Genomic DNA, 17409 nt, shown 5'->3' with positions numbered 1-17409 from the left:
ATGAAATATAAGTCAGTATTGAATTAGATGCTTCATGGTCTGTCTGTCCCGTTCTAAAGAAAATTCTTTATAGACTGACAAAAGGGAAAGTTATATGCAGCATATTGTAGTTGGTATTTTCTCTCCTATTTGTGATGCGTGGAAAAGGAACAAAATTACAGAATAGAAGCTGTTATTTAAAGCTCATGAATAGACTGTCAGAAAATTCATCTAAAGTTGGGACAAACTTGTTTTGAGATTTAGAAATCAGTTAAGAATGTTCAGAGATGTGGAATCAATGATAGGAGTATGTGGCCCTGTAAATACAGCTGGGAAGAGACCCCTGCTTGCAAATGAATAACAGTTGACTCAAATGCAAATGGTGCTGATTAAAGAAACACAGCTTATTATTGTAAGGCAGGGTTGCTTGTTTGATAGCTGACAGGCTGCATCTGGTTCTCAAAATTAATCTATCTGGCCTGTCAGCTTTTTCTTGGGAGAGATGAAGATTGGCTGGTGGCACAGCAGGTGCTGGCTGAAAACTTGCATTTATTTGTGGTCAGATCCTTAGTGGATTTGTTTGCTGTTGCTGTGTTTACATACACAGTGGATGAGAGAGGTGCACCTTGCCTTTCTTTGTGAAACCTGTCATTTAAATCTGGAAGTTTCTACTGCCACAGGCCACAAATGCCCAAACTGAAATCTGTTTCTATGATGCTCTTAGGTTGAATAATGCGTTCCCTGTGTCTGTAGTAGGAATAAAGTACTGTTGGCTATAATATGATTATTGACACTGCTTGCATTTCATATCTGTATATTCAGATTCTAAAGCCAGATGGAGCTGCTAACCACATTACCGCCTTTAGGAATACGTGAACGTAGCCCTTTGCAATAAAAGGATATGCTGTATGGAATTGGAGAGTTAATGAGAAGATTGTGATTTAGCTTTTTGGACTTGTCTGTTATTTATTTCTTTGCATCCTTGGCTGTGTGATATGAAGCTGGTAACTTCCATTGGTTTTCAATAAGCATTATATTCTACTGCTTATTAATAGAATGATTTTGCTGTAAAAACTTGAAACAGTACCATCAGCAGGAGGGCCCTAAATCAGTTTTATCAGGAATACCAGGAATCAGTTTTATGCTATGAAATCTCTTTGCCTTTTTTGCTGTGATTAACCCCCTCCTTTTGTTTTTCATTATGGAGGATCTTGCTTTCATCTGTGTAGCCTCTGAAAGAACTGAAACTAGTTATCATCTGTCATTGTCACAGTAATCTGTAAGCCGTTTATGTACTTTTGTCCACAAATTCTGAATAATTGAGTGCATAAGGGAAATTGAGAAGATTCCTTGCCCTTGTGTTTTTGATGTTGCTTAAAACTTTCTTATTCTGATTGACACCCAATGTCTGTTCATCAGCATTTGGGTTACCCAAAGATAATCTTTGAAATTAGAGGATTTTAAGAATAACTTAATAACGTTTTTTTTTAAATAAAACCAAGGTAAATGTCTTAGCATGCTAAGCATTGCAGGAGTGTGTTACAAAATGTATAGAAATGTGCTTTCTGCTGCAATTACAACTGTTAGATCTCTAACATAAGCCAAACCTTCAGCTGTAGTCTTTTATCTTGGCCCCATTATATTCAGGATTAGGGGTTTAAGATGGAGCAACAAGTATCTTCATTATTTTGTTAAGTTCTATCTAGTGCTGATCAAAACTTATTTAAAGCACACAAACGTGAATTTGGGCTGCTTTTACACATTCGGCAGGTGTTTTTATTACATTATTCACAATGTAGCCAAAGTTAGGTGGCTAGTTGTTTTGGAGCCCAGAAAGAGAGGGAAGAGTTTTGTATACTTTGTGCATTTATTTGCACTTGTCAGCAGACTTTGTTTTGCTTCTTGTTTATGTAGTCTTATTCCTGCACACATATCTTGCAGTCTCAACCAAGCCAAGTTTTTCATCTCTCCATAACTGAGTTGCTTAGAAACATATTTCTGTTAAGCAGAAACATACTTACTGATCCTTTTCCAATTTTATTATTTACAGTATTAACCCACAGGGAAGACTTTTGAAATTATTTCCTTCAAAAAAAGAAAGGTTACACACTGAAAGTTTTTATAAGTGCCTATAATAGATAGATGGTATGATTATAAACTGTTCACTCAGGATTTGCCTGAGGTCTGATCTCCTTTGTAAGAAGCTGTTGCTGTTGTTTTTATACCTCACGCTTCTTTGTCATTTCAGTCACTTTCTCTACCATCTTCTATTTTCTCTATTTATTGATTTCACTTTTCTCAGCTTCACGAAGGTGAAAATTGAGTTCATTAAGTTTGAAATATGGCATTCCTTGTAAACCTTTAGCTAAAACTTGAGGGTTTATCCAGTCCCTTGTCTTAATCAGTTGACAAAGCAGCATGCGCTGGGCTTTCTCCATTTGCCCTGTAAAGGCTTATTTCCTTGCCAAAAGCTCTTGTGAGTTTAAAGACTTAAAATGACCTTTAAAGGATGTATTCATAGCTGCCTCAGACACCTGCAGCTGTGCACCATTCCTGCTGCTGTATCTGTAGATGAGTTTTAATTTCTCTTCAGGTATTGCTGCTGGTGTTAGAGATGCTATTTCAGTGACCCTGGATCAAACATGCTTCTTAGCAGCACACCTAACTTTCTTATCAAGTCTGTAGACTCCCCTCCCTGATGGATGGCATTCCATATTGATTGGAATAACTTCATAGTTATTCCAGTTGGCAGCTGTTCCTTCGGCGTTGTTTTGCTTTACAAGGTCAAGGATGATGGTGCTCTTACACCATCTGCCAACACTGCTGACATTGCTGTAATGTAAATTTCTGCATTCCCTGAAGTTTTTATGATGATGAAATTGACTTACCGTCCAATTATACCATTGAAAGAAGAGCAGCAAAGTAAAGCTGTTTTCTGTATTTCGAATTTGACTGAGCTGGAATGCAAACGAGTTTTTCAGCAAGTCAGAAGGTAGATGCTGGAAGACCAGTGTTCTCACTGTAGGCAAAAACCATTATTACCCACTGCTCGTGCATCAGCTGTTATTACTGATCCGAAAGTCCTGCTGTGCGATGTTTTGTGCTCGTGCTCTTAACCTTGAGTTTTCCATTATAATGATTTTCTGCTCAACTGGGGCTTCTGTGTCTTCTCTAACTAAACACAAATTCCACAAAATCTATAGCTTGCTCTTCTGTTTCTTGAAATAATCCTCCTCGGGGTTCATTGATTTCTCCATCAAGTTAGTATGTAAAAGCTTATGTTTTGTTTTCATCTTTGCATGTTTCCACCATGTGTTTATACCCCGCTTCACAGTAGTTAGTTCTTTTTCTGTGCACAGTGTCCCTGTGAGTCTAAAACGTGCGTTATAACATCCCTTGTGTTTTGGTACATTCTCGTTTGCACTTGTACATCTCATCTCCAAATGATCTGCTATTTCAGTCCATGTACAAGACTCAGAGAGACTCCTGTAACTGGAAAAGCCCCAGTGGGGTTCTCTGAAACGCGGTACAGCAGAGCTGGCCAAGCAAGCACGAGAGCTGGCAGCAGCAGTGCGCTGGCAGCCTGGTGTGGCTGGGCTTCGGCTGTGTCTGTGCTCCATCCTCACTAGGGGGGCCTCAAGCCACGCAGTCCCCAGGGGAGGATGACCAGGAGCTTAACCCTCCTGATTTTTTACTTAAACTACTTGGGCAGGAGAAAGCTTGTTTTCCTTTCCTGGTAAATACAGTAGTTGAGTGCTAGAAGTAGAATTATACTTGCTTACCCAGCTTTCATGGTACTGAAGTACAGCTAAGTACTGTTTCCTATCTTAAAACTTTAGGATCTTTTTTAGGTTTGGTTATGGTTTGTAAGGCATTTGCAGGCCTATATCCTGTTGATGTTAATTTTCTTAGTGCAGTTTGTAAAGTTGCTGAAGGAACTGTTTGCTGTATACAGGTGTTAGTTTCATACTGCCTTGATCGCTGCCAGTGCCTCACCTTTCTGTGCATTTTGGGTCTTCAGTTTTTTCATGAAGGCTGATGTAAAAAAGATAAACATGTTGCCTTGCTTTTTTGTAGTACTTAGATCAGACTCTTGGTTTGCTCCACGGTGATCTAACATTGACTACATCATGTAAGTGAAAGGAAGGCAGATGTGAAGCTGAGGTTGAACGTCAAGCTACCACTTAGTTTTGCAACCAAGTATATCATTATGCTCCAGAAATAAACTATGTGCAGAGCACGGTACAGGCAGGGTAAAAAGAGAGTGCAGATTTTTAGGTTTCTGGATTTGTTTGTGTTTGGTTTATTCCTTATAAAATTTAAGGCATCTTAACCTGCTTCCTAATAATTTCTGCTGTGAGGTAATAATTAGCCTTTTACTGAATATTTTATTTCTTCCGCTAGGTTTTAGACATCAGCCTGCTCTGTATATTAACACTTGCTGTTACTCAAGCAATCTTTCACACAGATTCTGCCTGGCTGGGAGGAGAACAGTTCAGAAACCCTCCCCTGCTCTGTTCTTCTTGCTCTGAAAGAATGTGAAAACAGTTCTTGCATGTATGCCCCTTCTTGACTCCTGCACGGACAGCTGGCTGTTGCGTGACACAGAGAGTTTGTATTCAGTGGGTGAGACCAAGTGCTCCCAGGCACATTAAATCTGGGTTGGTCTGGGGGCATGAATGCAGTTGCCATCTGGAGCAGCCCCTTTGTCCTGGGCTGAGTTAAGCCTGGCACCTGCCCGCCGGGCGGCAGCATTTTGTGGCAGCCCTGCTGCTGGCAAGCTGCACAAATGCTTTGTCTTTCTCAGATTTCCTACAGAATCTGGAGCCGCTAAATCTCAATATTTTCATCTGGCTGTTTTCATCGCTTTTTCAAAGTGACAGTACATTCTTCATAGATCAGGATATACACTGAACTCTGTATTGTTTCTGGCCACTTAGCAGTTATAGGTCACTGTGGGTATTGTGTTCATCAGTGCCTTGATGATTTGGAAGATGTGAGAGTGTTCATTTTAATCCTTTTGCAGGGGCACAATCTGTCATTTATTCGACATAAATGTCTTATTTATTTGAGAATATACAAACTCGAAATACAGAAAATCTTGGGTATGGGTAAAATAATTACTAAAGTATTTGTTTAGTTCTGGTTGATTATATCGTAACAACCACCAATCCTCTTATTTCCTCCCCCATCCCATAGAATATTCTGACACATTTTGAAGTTTCCTGTCTCCTTCCCAACTCATCATGCACACAAAATGCCCTTTGTTTAGTGAGAATGGTTCCATAAGGAGCAACGGCAGATGGTAGCCATTTGGCTTTAAGGGTTACACAGGGGAAAAAACTAGAGGAAAGGAGAATTATAGGAACTGCACTGGTTTTATGAAGAGGAGTGGTTGTCACACTTGAAACTCTTGTTTCTCAGTTAACATCCAGCAGAGTCTTTCTGGAGGATGAGCGTTAGAACTTTTTTAAAAAGGTCACATTTAGCTCAGCATTTTTTTAAAAAAAATAAAGTAATATCCTTGTGTTCCGTATATTCCTCCGAACTGGAAATTCTTCATTTTTTGGAGTTTAGGTGCCAGGTTTTCTCAAAGTTGTATCTAATACACCTGTCAAAAAGGGTTGGGAAGAGAGGGCAGCACTGGCAGGCATTAAATGATAGGTAGGTCCAGGAAAGGCTGTAGCCTCGAGCACTGTCTGCAGGTTTAGTTTTGGTTTTTGTTTCCTTGCTTGTGTTCACAGACTTCTTTTAAGAGGAAAGATAGCTATAGAACAATGCAAAGGAACTTTGCATTACTTTAATACCTTTCTTTTGACTTGAAAATATCTCCTCCTTTATAGCCTTTTATATCACTAAAGGTTATTAGAATCTTGAGAGTGTCAAGGCTGATGGATTGGGAAGTATTTGAGATTTGCTGCATCAGTAATGAATTCATGGGGTATGGTTTTTGTACACATAATGTTCAGCCTTTTTAAGTTAAGTGTATTTCAGTTCTAGTTTCATTGACCTGCAGACTCAGTCAGTGAGGACTAAAGTTGTCTCAATCTCTCTCCGTAGTCTGACCTGAAATGTGTCCAAGATGCAAAAGGAGGCTCTTTCTACAGGGACCATTGTCCTGTGTTAGGTGAGTTGAAAATAAATTTATCTTGATGTGTGTTAATTATACATAGTCTGAATTTCTTTTTCCTCTTTAAATGTCATCTAAAAGGACTGGTTTTATTAGTGAAATGGTAGCATTTCCGTGTATTCATGATAAATTGTAATGCTTTTCTAAATGTATTTGGTATCTGTGTGCCAAGTGGATGGCAAGGGAGCGGTTAGGTGTTGGCTAAGTAATAAATTGAGTCATGTCTCGCTCGTGCACTCTGTTTCTATATATGAAGTATATAGAGCGAAATGTAGCTGTGCATTCTTATCAGACTGTCTTAAGTATTCAGATGTTCAGTGAAGTAGCATGTACATGGCCATAAACAGGAGTCATTCAAATGTATAACTCTAACCTGTTATTTTATACTAATACTAGTATATATTGTGAGATCTTGGTTGAGGTTTTCTGTTATCAGCTATTGCAGTGACCTATTCATGTATGTCTTAGCTGGTCTTGTAGACATACGCAAAGTATAAAAAATAATTGCCAGGTATTTCGGATTTTAAAATACGAGCAAATTGGGATAAAGTTTATAGACTGTTGGGCACAATTTTTTTTATTATTAATGTGTGTTTCCTTGGCAAAACACCTAGTCATAAAACTGGACACTACAGAAAATTTTGCTTTTCTCGTGCTTTCCTCCAATGCATAAAAAAAACTTAGCTGATAATACTGGCTTTTCTAAAGTGATGAGAATTCTGTCAGCTAGTCCTAGTCTAATTCTTTGCACAAGTACTTAAAGTATGACCTGCAAGCACTGTTCTTTTATTAACAGCATAGGTGAAAACAGTGATCTGTTTTGTTTACGAGAAAAAAAAAAAGTTAGCGGAGAAGTCACTTACCTATCTACTGTCAAGTAGATTAATTGTTTGGAAGTAAAAAGCCAAGGCAGTCTGATCTTAGTATCTTGCTTCTGTACTTAAAATCAATTTTGTTATTTTAGTCTGACACGAATAAAAATAGCAAAATAGTAATAGGGTCTTACTGGTTCTTTATTACAGAGGTAAGCTTAGGTTCTTATACATGCCCTTTATTCATTTTAGTTCTTGCTTTAAAAGTAGGTCTTTTTTCTGCAAGTAGCTTGCTTTTAGAGTGATCGTGTACTTGGGTGCATAGATATTAATCATTAAAGATAGTAGGAGACTATGCTTTGGTAAATTCTTCCCTTTCCGCTATATTAAGTTGTTCTTAATAGGTGATGATGAACTCATTTCATCATTCTTGCCACGTTATGCTCCATCTTCTCAGTCTTATTCTTTGTTAGAACATCTGTCCCTTTTATTTGTCTTCTGAACGTAGTTCACAGATATGTTCATGCTGTGAATTTAAATGTATGCTTGGATTAAAAATGAGAAGGTTATTTTTGAAGGTGATATTTGAAGTGGAGTGTAAATAATATTCCAACAGGGGCATGATTAATACAGAGTAGTATGTAATTGGGGCAAAGTACTGGGACTGATTTTGTTCAGTACCACACTGGAGATGATGATGAGACAGAATACAATCCCAGACAATTTGCAGGTGACAGCAAGTTGGCAGAGGGGCGTGGTTGAAAGTAGAGCTTTATTCAGAAGAGCCAGTGGAGCTTTATTCAGAAGAGCCTTGAGGAAGTGAAGAATTTGGTGAGTGAAGATCTCATGGAGTTCAATCTGCAGTGCAGTTTTGCACTCGGGTTGAAATAAGCCTGTGTACCAGGGGTTCCCAGACTGGGAACTGTGAATGCCTGAGGGAGGAGCCCTGCTGAGCAAGACCTGGGTGTTGCAGTGAATACCAAATTAAATAAGACAGCAGTGTGCTGTTATTACAATTACAGCCCACTATGAAATTTGCATTGTTAGGTGGATAGTGGGCAGCAGGATAGGAAAAGCTGTTAGGCCCCTCTTATCGATGGTGGTGAAGCTGTGTCTAGAATTCTTTGTCCTGTTTGTGCCATTGTCTGTCCTTCTCCACTTCCCTCCCTTCCCAGTTCTGAGAAAATGTGAAGTCTGATAATGGCCTGCTAAAGTGGTTAAGAGGCTGAGAGAGGAGATTTGTAAGGAGGAAAAGCTGGGCTTGTTTAGTGTGGTAAGAAGCAAGTGGAGGAGTAATCAATTAGCCACCTACAACCACTTGGAGGATGGTTGAAAATGATGGCACCAAAATTTCAGTAGAGGCAAATGCCATAAAAACTAATGGTAGTGACCCTAAGGCTACCTTAAGGTGACTTGAGAGGTTCAGCCTCAGATACTGAGGAAAATTCGGTTACACCTACAGCTCTGTATTGCAGCACTTTTTATAAAGAGTTACTTGGAGAGATTGTGGAACCTTAGCCCTTGAGGGCTTTCAGGACTCGGATAAGCAAAGCCACAGCTGACCTCAGCTGGGTGTTTAGTTCAGCTTTGTGTGGGATATCAGACCAGGTGACCTCTAGAGATATTTTCTTCTGACTAATGCTTCTATAATTCTTTGCTGTTTTGTATCTTTTCCTTTCTTAGGCTTCCCTGTCCCATCAGGGCAGTCTCTGGGATATTTGCTGTCTAAGTTTTTTATCTAGTGCATTCTGTATTGGTAGCTTTTCTGAAGAACTAAGTCTTCAGCTTTGTCCTCTGCAGAAGTGACTGTTTGGGATGTTACGTGTGTTTTGTAGTGATGGTGAAGGGTGCAGAGTGAAAATACTGTTCCATCTATAAGTTTAAACTGAGTTCTATAAACTATAGCCCTAAACCAGGGGTCCTCAAACTATGGCCCGTGGGCTGGATATGGCCCCCCAGGGTCCTCAATCTGGCCCCCGGTATTTACAGAACCCCCCGCCCCCCCTGCTGGGGGTTGGGGGGGGGAAACCAAGCAGCCGCAGATGGCTGCCTGCCACTTCATCTGCGCGCCGGCCCCCTGGTTAAAAAGTTTGAGGACCCCTGCCCTAAACTATAGGTCCTTTAAACTAAGACCAGGACAGAAAGAAGTCACCGGGTGGTCATAGAAGTCAAAGTCCCTTGAATATGAGCATTTATTCATGGCTTTGTTTTCCTTCTCAGGAGTTTATTCTTCGGTAGTATCAGATTCTCTTCTTTACCACTGTGTCCTTTGGAGACTTAGTGCTGCCAGCTCTGGTGTGGCTTTCAGGCTCTGGAATCAGCCTCCCTTCAAAGAATGTTTTTGTCTTTGTGTCAGGCCATTTGTTTGTACTTCCTTATTGTTGCAGTATGAGGACCCTTTCCCCATTATTACCTTTTGGTTGGAAGAGGAAAAGCAAACATTTGCTTCCTTAGGGACAGCAGTGTTACTAAAGGAACTCTGCTCACGCTGTCCTTTGTCACTGATGTTGCCATTGAACTCGAAGCTACGTGACTTCTGCAGTTGTACTCTTTGCTGTTCTGTGGATGCTACCAGATACCATCCTCTGGTTCTGGCAGTGAGGAGGTCCACAGGTGTGTTCTCTCATCAGTTGACACAGCTTGATGAGTGTGCATGTATACCATTTCTCTCCAGCTAATGAATTTCTACTATGTGACGCATCTTTTGAAAGCAGGAATTATCCAGAGAGAATGTTTTAATTTTAAATTTGCAGGTTGGGTTTTGGGTGTGTATTTTTTTGCTTTGTAGTCATCTCCCCGCTTAAAAGGTTAAAGACTATCATTGCTGCTCATTCTGGAGTTATGCTTTTGCCAGTGCTTTCTCCACGTTCAAGGACTGACCCAATTAAAAACCACTTTCTGTAGGCCTTCTCTTATCTTTCAGCCTCTGAATGGGTACATGGCACTTCGTGTATGACTTACATAAAAGCTCTGATAATTCTGAATCTGGATGTCTAATGCCATATGATAGCTGTTACCATCACAGCTAAAGCCCATAGTGAATCCTGGCATAAGTACTTAGCATTTGCCAGTGTCATTGCTATTTGCCTTGAAAACTCAACAAGAAACACACAATCCCATACCCAGAGGTTCAGCGTTTTTTCACCCTTTTTCACTCCCTTTTACCTATCAGCCACTACAGCTGCAGAGGCATCAAGTCTCAGTAATTAACATCTGTTCTTCAAATTGCATGGAAAATCAGTTGTGGTTATGTGAACATTTTCTTTTCATTCCATTTCAGGTGAGCAAAATGGTAACAGAAACCCTGGTGGGCTGCAAATAGGTGACCTTGTAAACATTGACCTTGATTTGGAAATTGTACAGTCTTTGCAGCATGGTCACGGAGGATGGACTGATGGCATGTTTGAAACTTTAACAACAACTGGAACAGTTTGTGGCATTGATGAGGATCATGACATTGTAGTACAATATCCAAGTGGCAACAGGTTTGTTATATTGCCTTCATCATTGATTCTCTCAAACTTCCTTTGCCTTCAGCACTTGTGATCACTTGGTAATCTTTCTGTTCTCTTTTTATATCTATTAAGATTTCCTTGAGAATTTTTACATTCCTTCTACAGTGTGTAATGAGGACTTACCTTTAAAGATGCTTTAGTGGAAAAAAGTTCATTGCCTCTCTCACTTGGTACAAGTTTGAGTCCAAAATAAGGAATGATGTTCTGAACGATCTGGTTTCCAAAATGTCGTATTTTCATCAGTTTGTTTTTTTTTTTTTGTAATTACAAAGTATCCCATGGTTTCAAGAAGAATGGTAATAGCAGTGCATTGCAGGTTTTCAGAAAAATGGGTGGTCAGGTGACAAACTACTTATGTTGGGGATCTTGTCTAATATTAAATGACCTTGGCATGATCTATTTCTAGCATTTTGTTATTCAAAGGAGTGTGGTTTATGTAAATATGGACCAAGAATGGGAAGTGCTGGGAAAGCTTTTGCCAAAACCACTCCCTGCAAGGAGTTTGGGTTTGAAGTTTGATGAGTTGCATCTATGCCAACAGGACTCAAACCCAGCTCCTCTCCAGCTAGGTCTGATCTTATATGTCCACATGGTTTTGTTTTGTCTTCCTCTCAAGTATTGGCTTTATCTTTAAAAAGCAGGTGATGAGTGGAATAGCATTTCAGTTGCATCTGGAGACTGATCTATTCAGTTTGTCCAGAAAGGATTAACAGTGTATTATTCATTCAGGCTTTCCCTCAAGATATTTTTTGTTAATGTTGCAAAGTAATGCAAAACAAAGCTGTTCTTGCACCTAACACAAGCTGAAGGGATGCAAGTGGCTTTTCTGACAGTCGTGGCTGCAGAGCCAGTGACAGGAGATGCTGTCCTGTGGTTTCCTCCCTGACTTTGCCCTTTATAGACATTATCTGATGCTTCTTAGCTAGATCAGATAGCTGAATGAAAGTCATCCCCAGACCAAATGGCACATAAAGGAAGGATTACCATATTACATATTAGAATATAACTCAGCGTAAAAACAGCTAAATGCCTCTAAACTGGTAAGATTTATAGTACAAATTAAGATAGCCTGGGTAAAAATTGAGGTGTATGTAGAACATCCATTTAATTGAAGAGTATTTTTTATAACTGAGGTGTTGCAACTTTTGACCTGGGGGAGGGGGCAAAATTCAATGTTCTTCACATGTTGTTTCCTGGCAGTCCAATCCTTTGTGAGACAGCTTGGATCTTCCCCTTTTCAATCAGAGTAGTCTCCTTCTCTCTCTGGAAAAATAAAACTGTATAGCTACTTTCAGGACTGTTATATTGCTGTCAGCTTGCTTCCCCTTAAGCAGGATATTTTTTCATTGCTTTTACAAATGTACATCTCTGAAGATCACCCTGGAAATATTCAACTAATGAGCCACAGACAAGTTTATGGACGAAAAATGGTTAACAATAAATATGCCAATAGTATTCAATTGCAGAAAGTTTGTAGGCATACAAAGCAGAATCTTTTCCAACAGATAATTTTTAAACATACATTTCATTTTGCATATTTAAAATATACTTTAAATGTTTCATTGTCTAGGTGGACTTTCAATCCAGCTGTTCTCACCAAAGCCAATGTTGTCCGAAGTGGAGATGCTGCTCAAGGTGCAGAAGGAGGTACCTCACAATTTCAAGTGGGTGACCTTGTTCAAGTGTGCTATGACTTGGAGCGAATCAAGCTTCTTCAGAGAGGTCATGGAGAGTGGGCTGAGGCAATGCTTCCAGTAAGTAGTTTTACCATTTTGTGAAACCAAACATAAAACTTAAATAATATTTGTAGTTACGATTGGTAATAATACCTGGAGGTTGTATGAGTCAAAGTGATTTTCTTCTAAGTTAAAGAAAGTGTGTTTCATCAAGCACAGTGTAGTACTTGTGTGGATGTAGTAATCTGCTTAGCCTGATCTTCGCTAAAAGTATCGGTGATTGTACTATTTAAACAAACAACTTCATAAAATTTGTGACTTAATGTAAAACATTCAGATTTCTAAATATTTTATTTTTAGTAGTATTTGCATTTGACACTGTCTTTAATGCAGACTTTAGGTAAAGTTGGTCGGGTCCAGCAGATCTATTCAGACAGTGACTTAAAAGTAGAGGTTTGTGGGACATCTTGGACGTACAATCCAGCAGCTGTCTCAAAGGTGGCATCAGCAGGATCTGCTATAAGTAATGCATCTGGTGGTAAGTTTGTAGAATAACCAGTAATGTACATATGGCAAGTATTTGTATTAATTAAAAAATTGTCAGTAAGTGCTGGTACATAGTTTTTGTGCAAGGTTAATAATACTCAGGCTTGAGGTTTGGCTAATTGATGTTAAACATTTGAGAAAGATGCAAGAAAAAGCGTGCAGTTGGTACAGAGATGTTGGTGGTTGTTATCTTGATGAGGTGCAAAAACTCCAAATTTGGGTTCCTGTTTGGCCACAGTGCAGGTATGTCTTTGGAGGTCTGCTCTAAGGACTTTAAATAATTGGAGGGAACATTAGATTGGAATAGGGACTAGGGCATGAAGAGAGAATGTCACTGGCTGTAGCAAGCAGACTGCTTGTTTTAATAGGTGGTATGGGATAGCAAGTGTAACAGAGGGATCTGTTGCAGGCAGTTAATGGGCATAATATTCTTTCCTTAAAATTTATGTCTTAAAATTTAGCTAGACATCCTTTGACCAATTACAGTAGGATATTTTTTGTCCATGTAATCAGGTTTCAGTTCTTTTGAACCTGCCCTTATTCATCTAATAATGAGGCAGAAAGACTATCCAATGTGTTTTATATTCTGTTGGCTGTTTTACAAATCAGTTATACTAGAATCTTTTTTTCCTTTTCTTGTTCATAGCTAGTTGTTTTTTCCTCTTTGCATATTTGCTTTAATGCCACAAACCTTTCTACATAGTTTTCTAGGGTTTTTTTCTAGGGAGGCATTGATACAGTGAGTTTTTCTGCAATGAAGACAAAGTCACAGCAGCCATAAAACTAGCTAGAAGCATAATATGACTTAGCGTTTCAAATCACAGATACAGGGTATATAGGGAAATACCCTAAGTTGATTTAACAGGCTTTTTAGCCCTCTAAATATGTACATTAATGTTTTTATACCTTGTCCCCACCTTTCTATATTTTGTGGTAGACAAGTTGTTGTGGTTCAGTCAACTTTGTTTTGAAGTCTCTGATGTGACAGTCTCAACTGTCTAAAGGGTATTGGTGTGTAGCACTTACTCAAAACTGAGTAATAACTTAGAGCTGCCACGTTATGGTGGTTTGTGCATTACTATGTACATGCCTTTAGAAACATGACAAATTTAGCTGCTATTTTTCTGTTCCTGTTTGATTAGAATTGTAATTTTTATGCTCCTTTCTTTAATAATTATAGAGAGATTGTCTCAGCTATTGAAAAAATTATTTGAAACACAAGAATCTGGAGATCTCAATGAAGAATTGGTTAAAGCTGCTGCCAACGGAGATGTTGCTAAAGTGGAAGATTTGCTAAAGAGACCAGATGTAGATGTGAGTGTTGTGTTTTGGGAGGACCTGTTCTGGGGACCTGTGAGATTAAAGGACGTGAAGCTGTTCCAGACAGTTAGTAGTCTGTCTGCATAGAAGTAATACAGCTGGTTCCAGTTCTCCCATTTGTTGTTCTATGAAATGTTTGGGGGGGTGTGAAGATAACACTTAGACTCTTTTTCACCAGACAGATTTTGTGTTCTGTTGTCTGCTGTGAAGTAAAATACTTTCCAACCTCTGTCTGCCAGAGTCAGGGCAGGGAACCAAACTCCTAAGTGAAGAACCTTCAACTTCTTTTGGTTTGAGTGGGATAGAAGGAAGGAGGGTAGATTTTGGGGCATTTTTTATCCCCCAGTTGTGGGTTTTGTTTTGTTTTTTTAACTTGTCAGGTAGATCATCTAATCTGTTCTGTCAGATTCCTTTCACCAACTTGTCTAATAACCTAGTACTGAAAAATCTTAAAGAAAATGCTTAAGAATTGGCATTGGAGTCCAGTTGGATCAAGTCCTGTATTTGGACTTGGTTCAGGGAGCATGTTTTAAAATCACAATGGGATGTTTTTCTTACTACAGCAGTAGTAATTCTTGCAGATAAGAGACTTAACTTCGGTTCTGAGGACTGATATGTAGCTCAAGATTATACAAAACATGGTATTTTGTTCAGACTAACTTCTGTTGTTGCCATAAATTACAGAATAAGTTAAGTATGCTGTAGAGGACTGGTATTGTTCTGAAACTTGTTCTCAAAATCTTGCCTTTACAGTAGCCCAAAGATGAAAGGTTTTGATCCAACTGTCATTAAAGTCTTATTGTTTGAAATAAATCCGTTTTTTGCTTCGTTCCTTCTATCTAGGTAATGCTATAGAAACAAAGTAGGGAAGACTAGGACATCATCTATATGTGGAGAGAGGCAGCTGTCTAAAAACTGTTCACTTGATACTTTCATATGTGTGCTATTCCTTTAAGTTTTCTAATACGTTTGCACATACGCTACTAAAATGTCTCATAGGTATGTGTGTGTATCCTGCAACTTATCTCACAGTATTCGTATGCTTCCAGGTAAATGGACAATGTGCTGGACACACAGCTATGCAAGCCGCTAGTCAGAATGGCCATGTTGACATTTTGAAGTTGCTTCTGAAACAGAATGTGGATGTAGAAGCAGAGGTAACTTAATATTTCAAAATAGACTTTGTGTCTCCACAAGTTTTAAACTTTGCTACATACAAAAATAACAATTCTATTGGAGTTGCTGCCTTCTCAAATGTCAGTGAGTGAAAAAACTCCTTTTCTTACTGTGATTACATTCCCAAATTAACCTCCTGCTAACAATATTACAGAGTCAATATCTAATTCTTTAGCACATCTAATTAAGTGAAATATAATGCTAATATAATAGAGCTGTGTAAGCTAGTATGTGATTGTAGTGGATGAAGCCCCTTTACTTCCTTTATTTCATTTCAGCAGTAGAATGCAATAGGCTAGCACACTGCCTATGGCAGTCAGAGAAAAAGATGATATTGGATGCTACATCTCCAACTTCAGATAGTTGCTATGCTTTTTATGTACAGTGTTTAGTTAGGAGAAAGCTTTCCATTCTTAACTAAAGCAAGTTTGAGCACAAAGTAATGACAATATCTTTAGGTAGGATAAATCTTTCAGCTGTGGGTTGATGTTGTTTTTTAACCTCCAACAAAATGGAAGGAGTTCTTTTATTTAAGTTTTTCTAGAATTATTGTTTGAGAGAAAATTATCTATCAACATACTATGATATTTGCATTTTAAATTTATTTTGCCTCATTCACTTACACAGATTGCACTGCTATTGCAGCCTTTGCTCCTTCTGTGAAGCACAAGAAGGATATGTCAAATTTCTCTAAGAATATAACTTAAAGCCTAACAGAAGGCTTAGAAGTTAATAGCGTGCCCAGTCATTGTTTGCGTAACAAAAAAATAACTTTTCATGCATGGGCATTTAGTGTTATATTGTATTTGGTATACAGAAGTTACAGTGTTAAAACTTTACAAAGCAATGATGTAAATTTTGAAGCTAAAATTATTTTCATATTCACAGATACACCGTTACTTTATAAAGGTCTTCTGCTCAGTTTTAAAGATGGCTTAAATTTGCAGTACGTACTTGCTGTGGTCAGATTTCTGTTGAAGTAGTTTCATTTTAGTAGTGCTTTCACTGCAGTACATAGCATATACTGTTACAAACTAGGCTAAGCTGCTTTTCATGTGTAGTATGGAATCAAAGCTGCCCTGTTAAGTGGTGGACTGATACTTTCTTCTCTGGTATAAGGAAAGGTTAGAAGCATTAAGAGAGGGAAATAGAAGCACTGCTTTAACAGCTTCAAGATAATCCACCTGGTAATCTGCTAACAGAATTGTTAAGAGTTCATGTTTGCTGAGGCTTCAGAAGTATTGTAACACTGGCATTAAAAAAAATTCAGGGATTTTATTTGAGTTTTCAAACATTTTTCATGTAGTTGCTTAAATGAAGGTGGTATTCCTACTTAATTGCATTAATTATTACAATGTTAATCATATATATTACATGATTAGATTAATGAGGCTGTTTCAGGCTTTTAAAAATGTCAGCTTTTAATATATTGGTGATGTGAAGACCTAGCAGAACCATCCCATTAAGCAGAGAGCAAATAGTATGTTTACCTCACTGTTGCGGTCTGTGGCATGGAAGCAATGGATAAAAATCCTTATTTTGTCTGCTTTATAGCTAAGTTGGATACATTTACACTTCTAGTCACTGCTGCAGAGTATATATGTTCATGATGACATTTTCTGGGTATGCCCTCATATTGCTGTCTCCTCTGTGCTTATGTCTCTGGCTTAATGTAGAGTACAAGTGGCCTCTGTTGAGTCAGAAAATGTTACTGGCAGAGCTCAAAAAGCCTTATGTAGTTATTACATAATAAAATACATAGCCTTTCAGTCTGTGGAAATTATGGGTATCAATTACTATATTGACAATACTGACAATATTGTTGGCATGTAGAACTATAGTGCTTTTAATATTTAGATTTCTAGCTAAATATAAGTCTTGGGACAGAAGCTTAATTACTTGCTAGCTTTTTCTAGGTATAATATGTTATTGTGTAGAAACTACACAGTGAGATTTACCTCTTGAGATCATTTGTTTTGAGGCTGAGCTAAAAAAAAAAGGCATGTGCTTTCTTGGACCTCTACTCATTAAAGTAGGAATTCTGTACATTAAGATTTTATAAAATCAGGGGTTTGCATCTCAATATTGAAGCATGTTGAAACTGTAAAATATTTACGAATTGGATGGGGTTTCATCAATAACTATCTTGGTATACTTTGCAGACTGCAAATATGAAAAGACAAATTACCACATACCCATGAAACAGTGCTCTGTAAATGTTTTAGCAGTTTAACTACTGTCGTGCTCTTGATAAG

At 38.4% G+C, this 17409-nt stretch overlaps 1 protein-coding gene across 9 annotated transcripts in view; it reads left to right on the top strand.

The window, feature by feature from the left end:
- Positions 1 to 17409, top strand: part of MIB1 (MIB E3 ubiquitin protein ligase 1) — an 83195-nt gene that overhangs the window by 16690 nt on the left and 49096 nt on the right. For all 9 annotated transcript variants that reach the window (XM_080380428.1, XM_080380427.1, XM_080380426.1 and 6 more), the window contains 6 exons: positions 6040 to 6106; positions 10202 to 10406; positions 12007 to 12190; positions 12506 to 12650; positions 13839 to 13972; positions 15028 to 15135. In XM_080380428.1, coding sequence (XP_080236554.1) covers positions 6040 to 6106; positions 10202 to 10406; positions 12007 to 12190; positions 12506 to 12650; positions 13839 to 13972; positions 15028 to 15135 — 843 coding nt within the window. The remainder of the gene's footprint in view (positions 1 to 6039; positions 6107 to 10201; positions 10407 to 12006; positions 12191 to 12505; positions 12651 to 13838; positions 13973 to 15027; positions 15136 to 17409) is intronic.

The sequence above is a fragment of the Falco punctatus genome (genome assembly GCF_963210335.1).
Source record: "Falco punctatus genome assembly, chromosome: 3".
In the NCBI taxonomy this organism is placed as follows: Eukaryota; Metazoa; Chordata; class Aves; order Falconiformes; family Falconidae; genus Falco; species Falco punctatus.
This window is presented reverse-complemented; position numbering and strand designations above follow the sequence as displayed.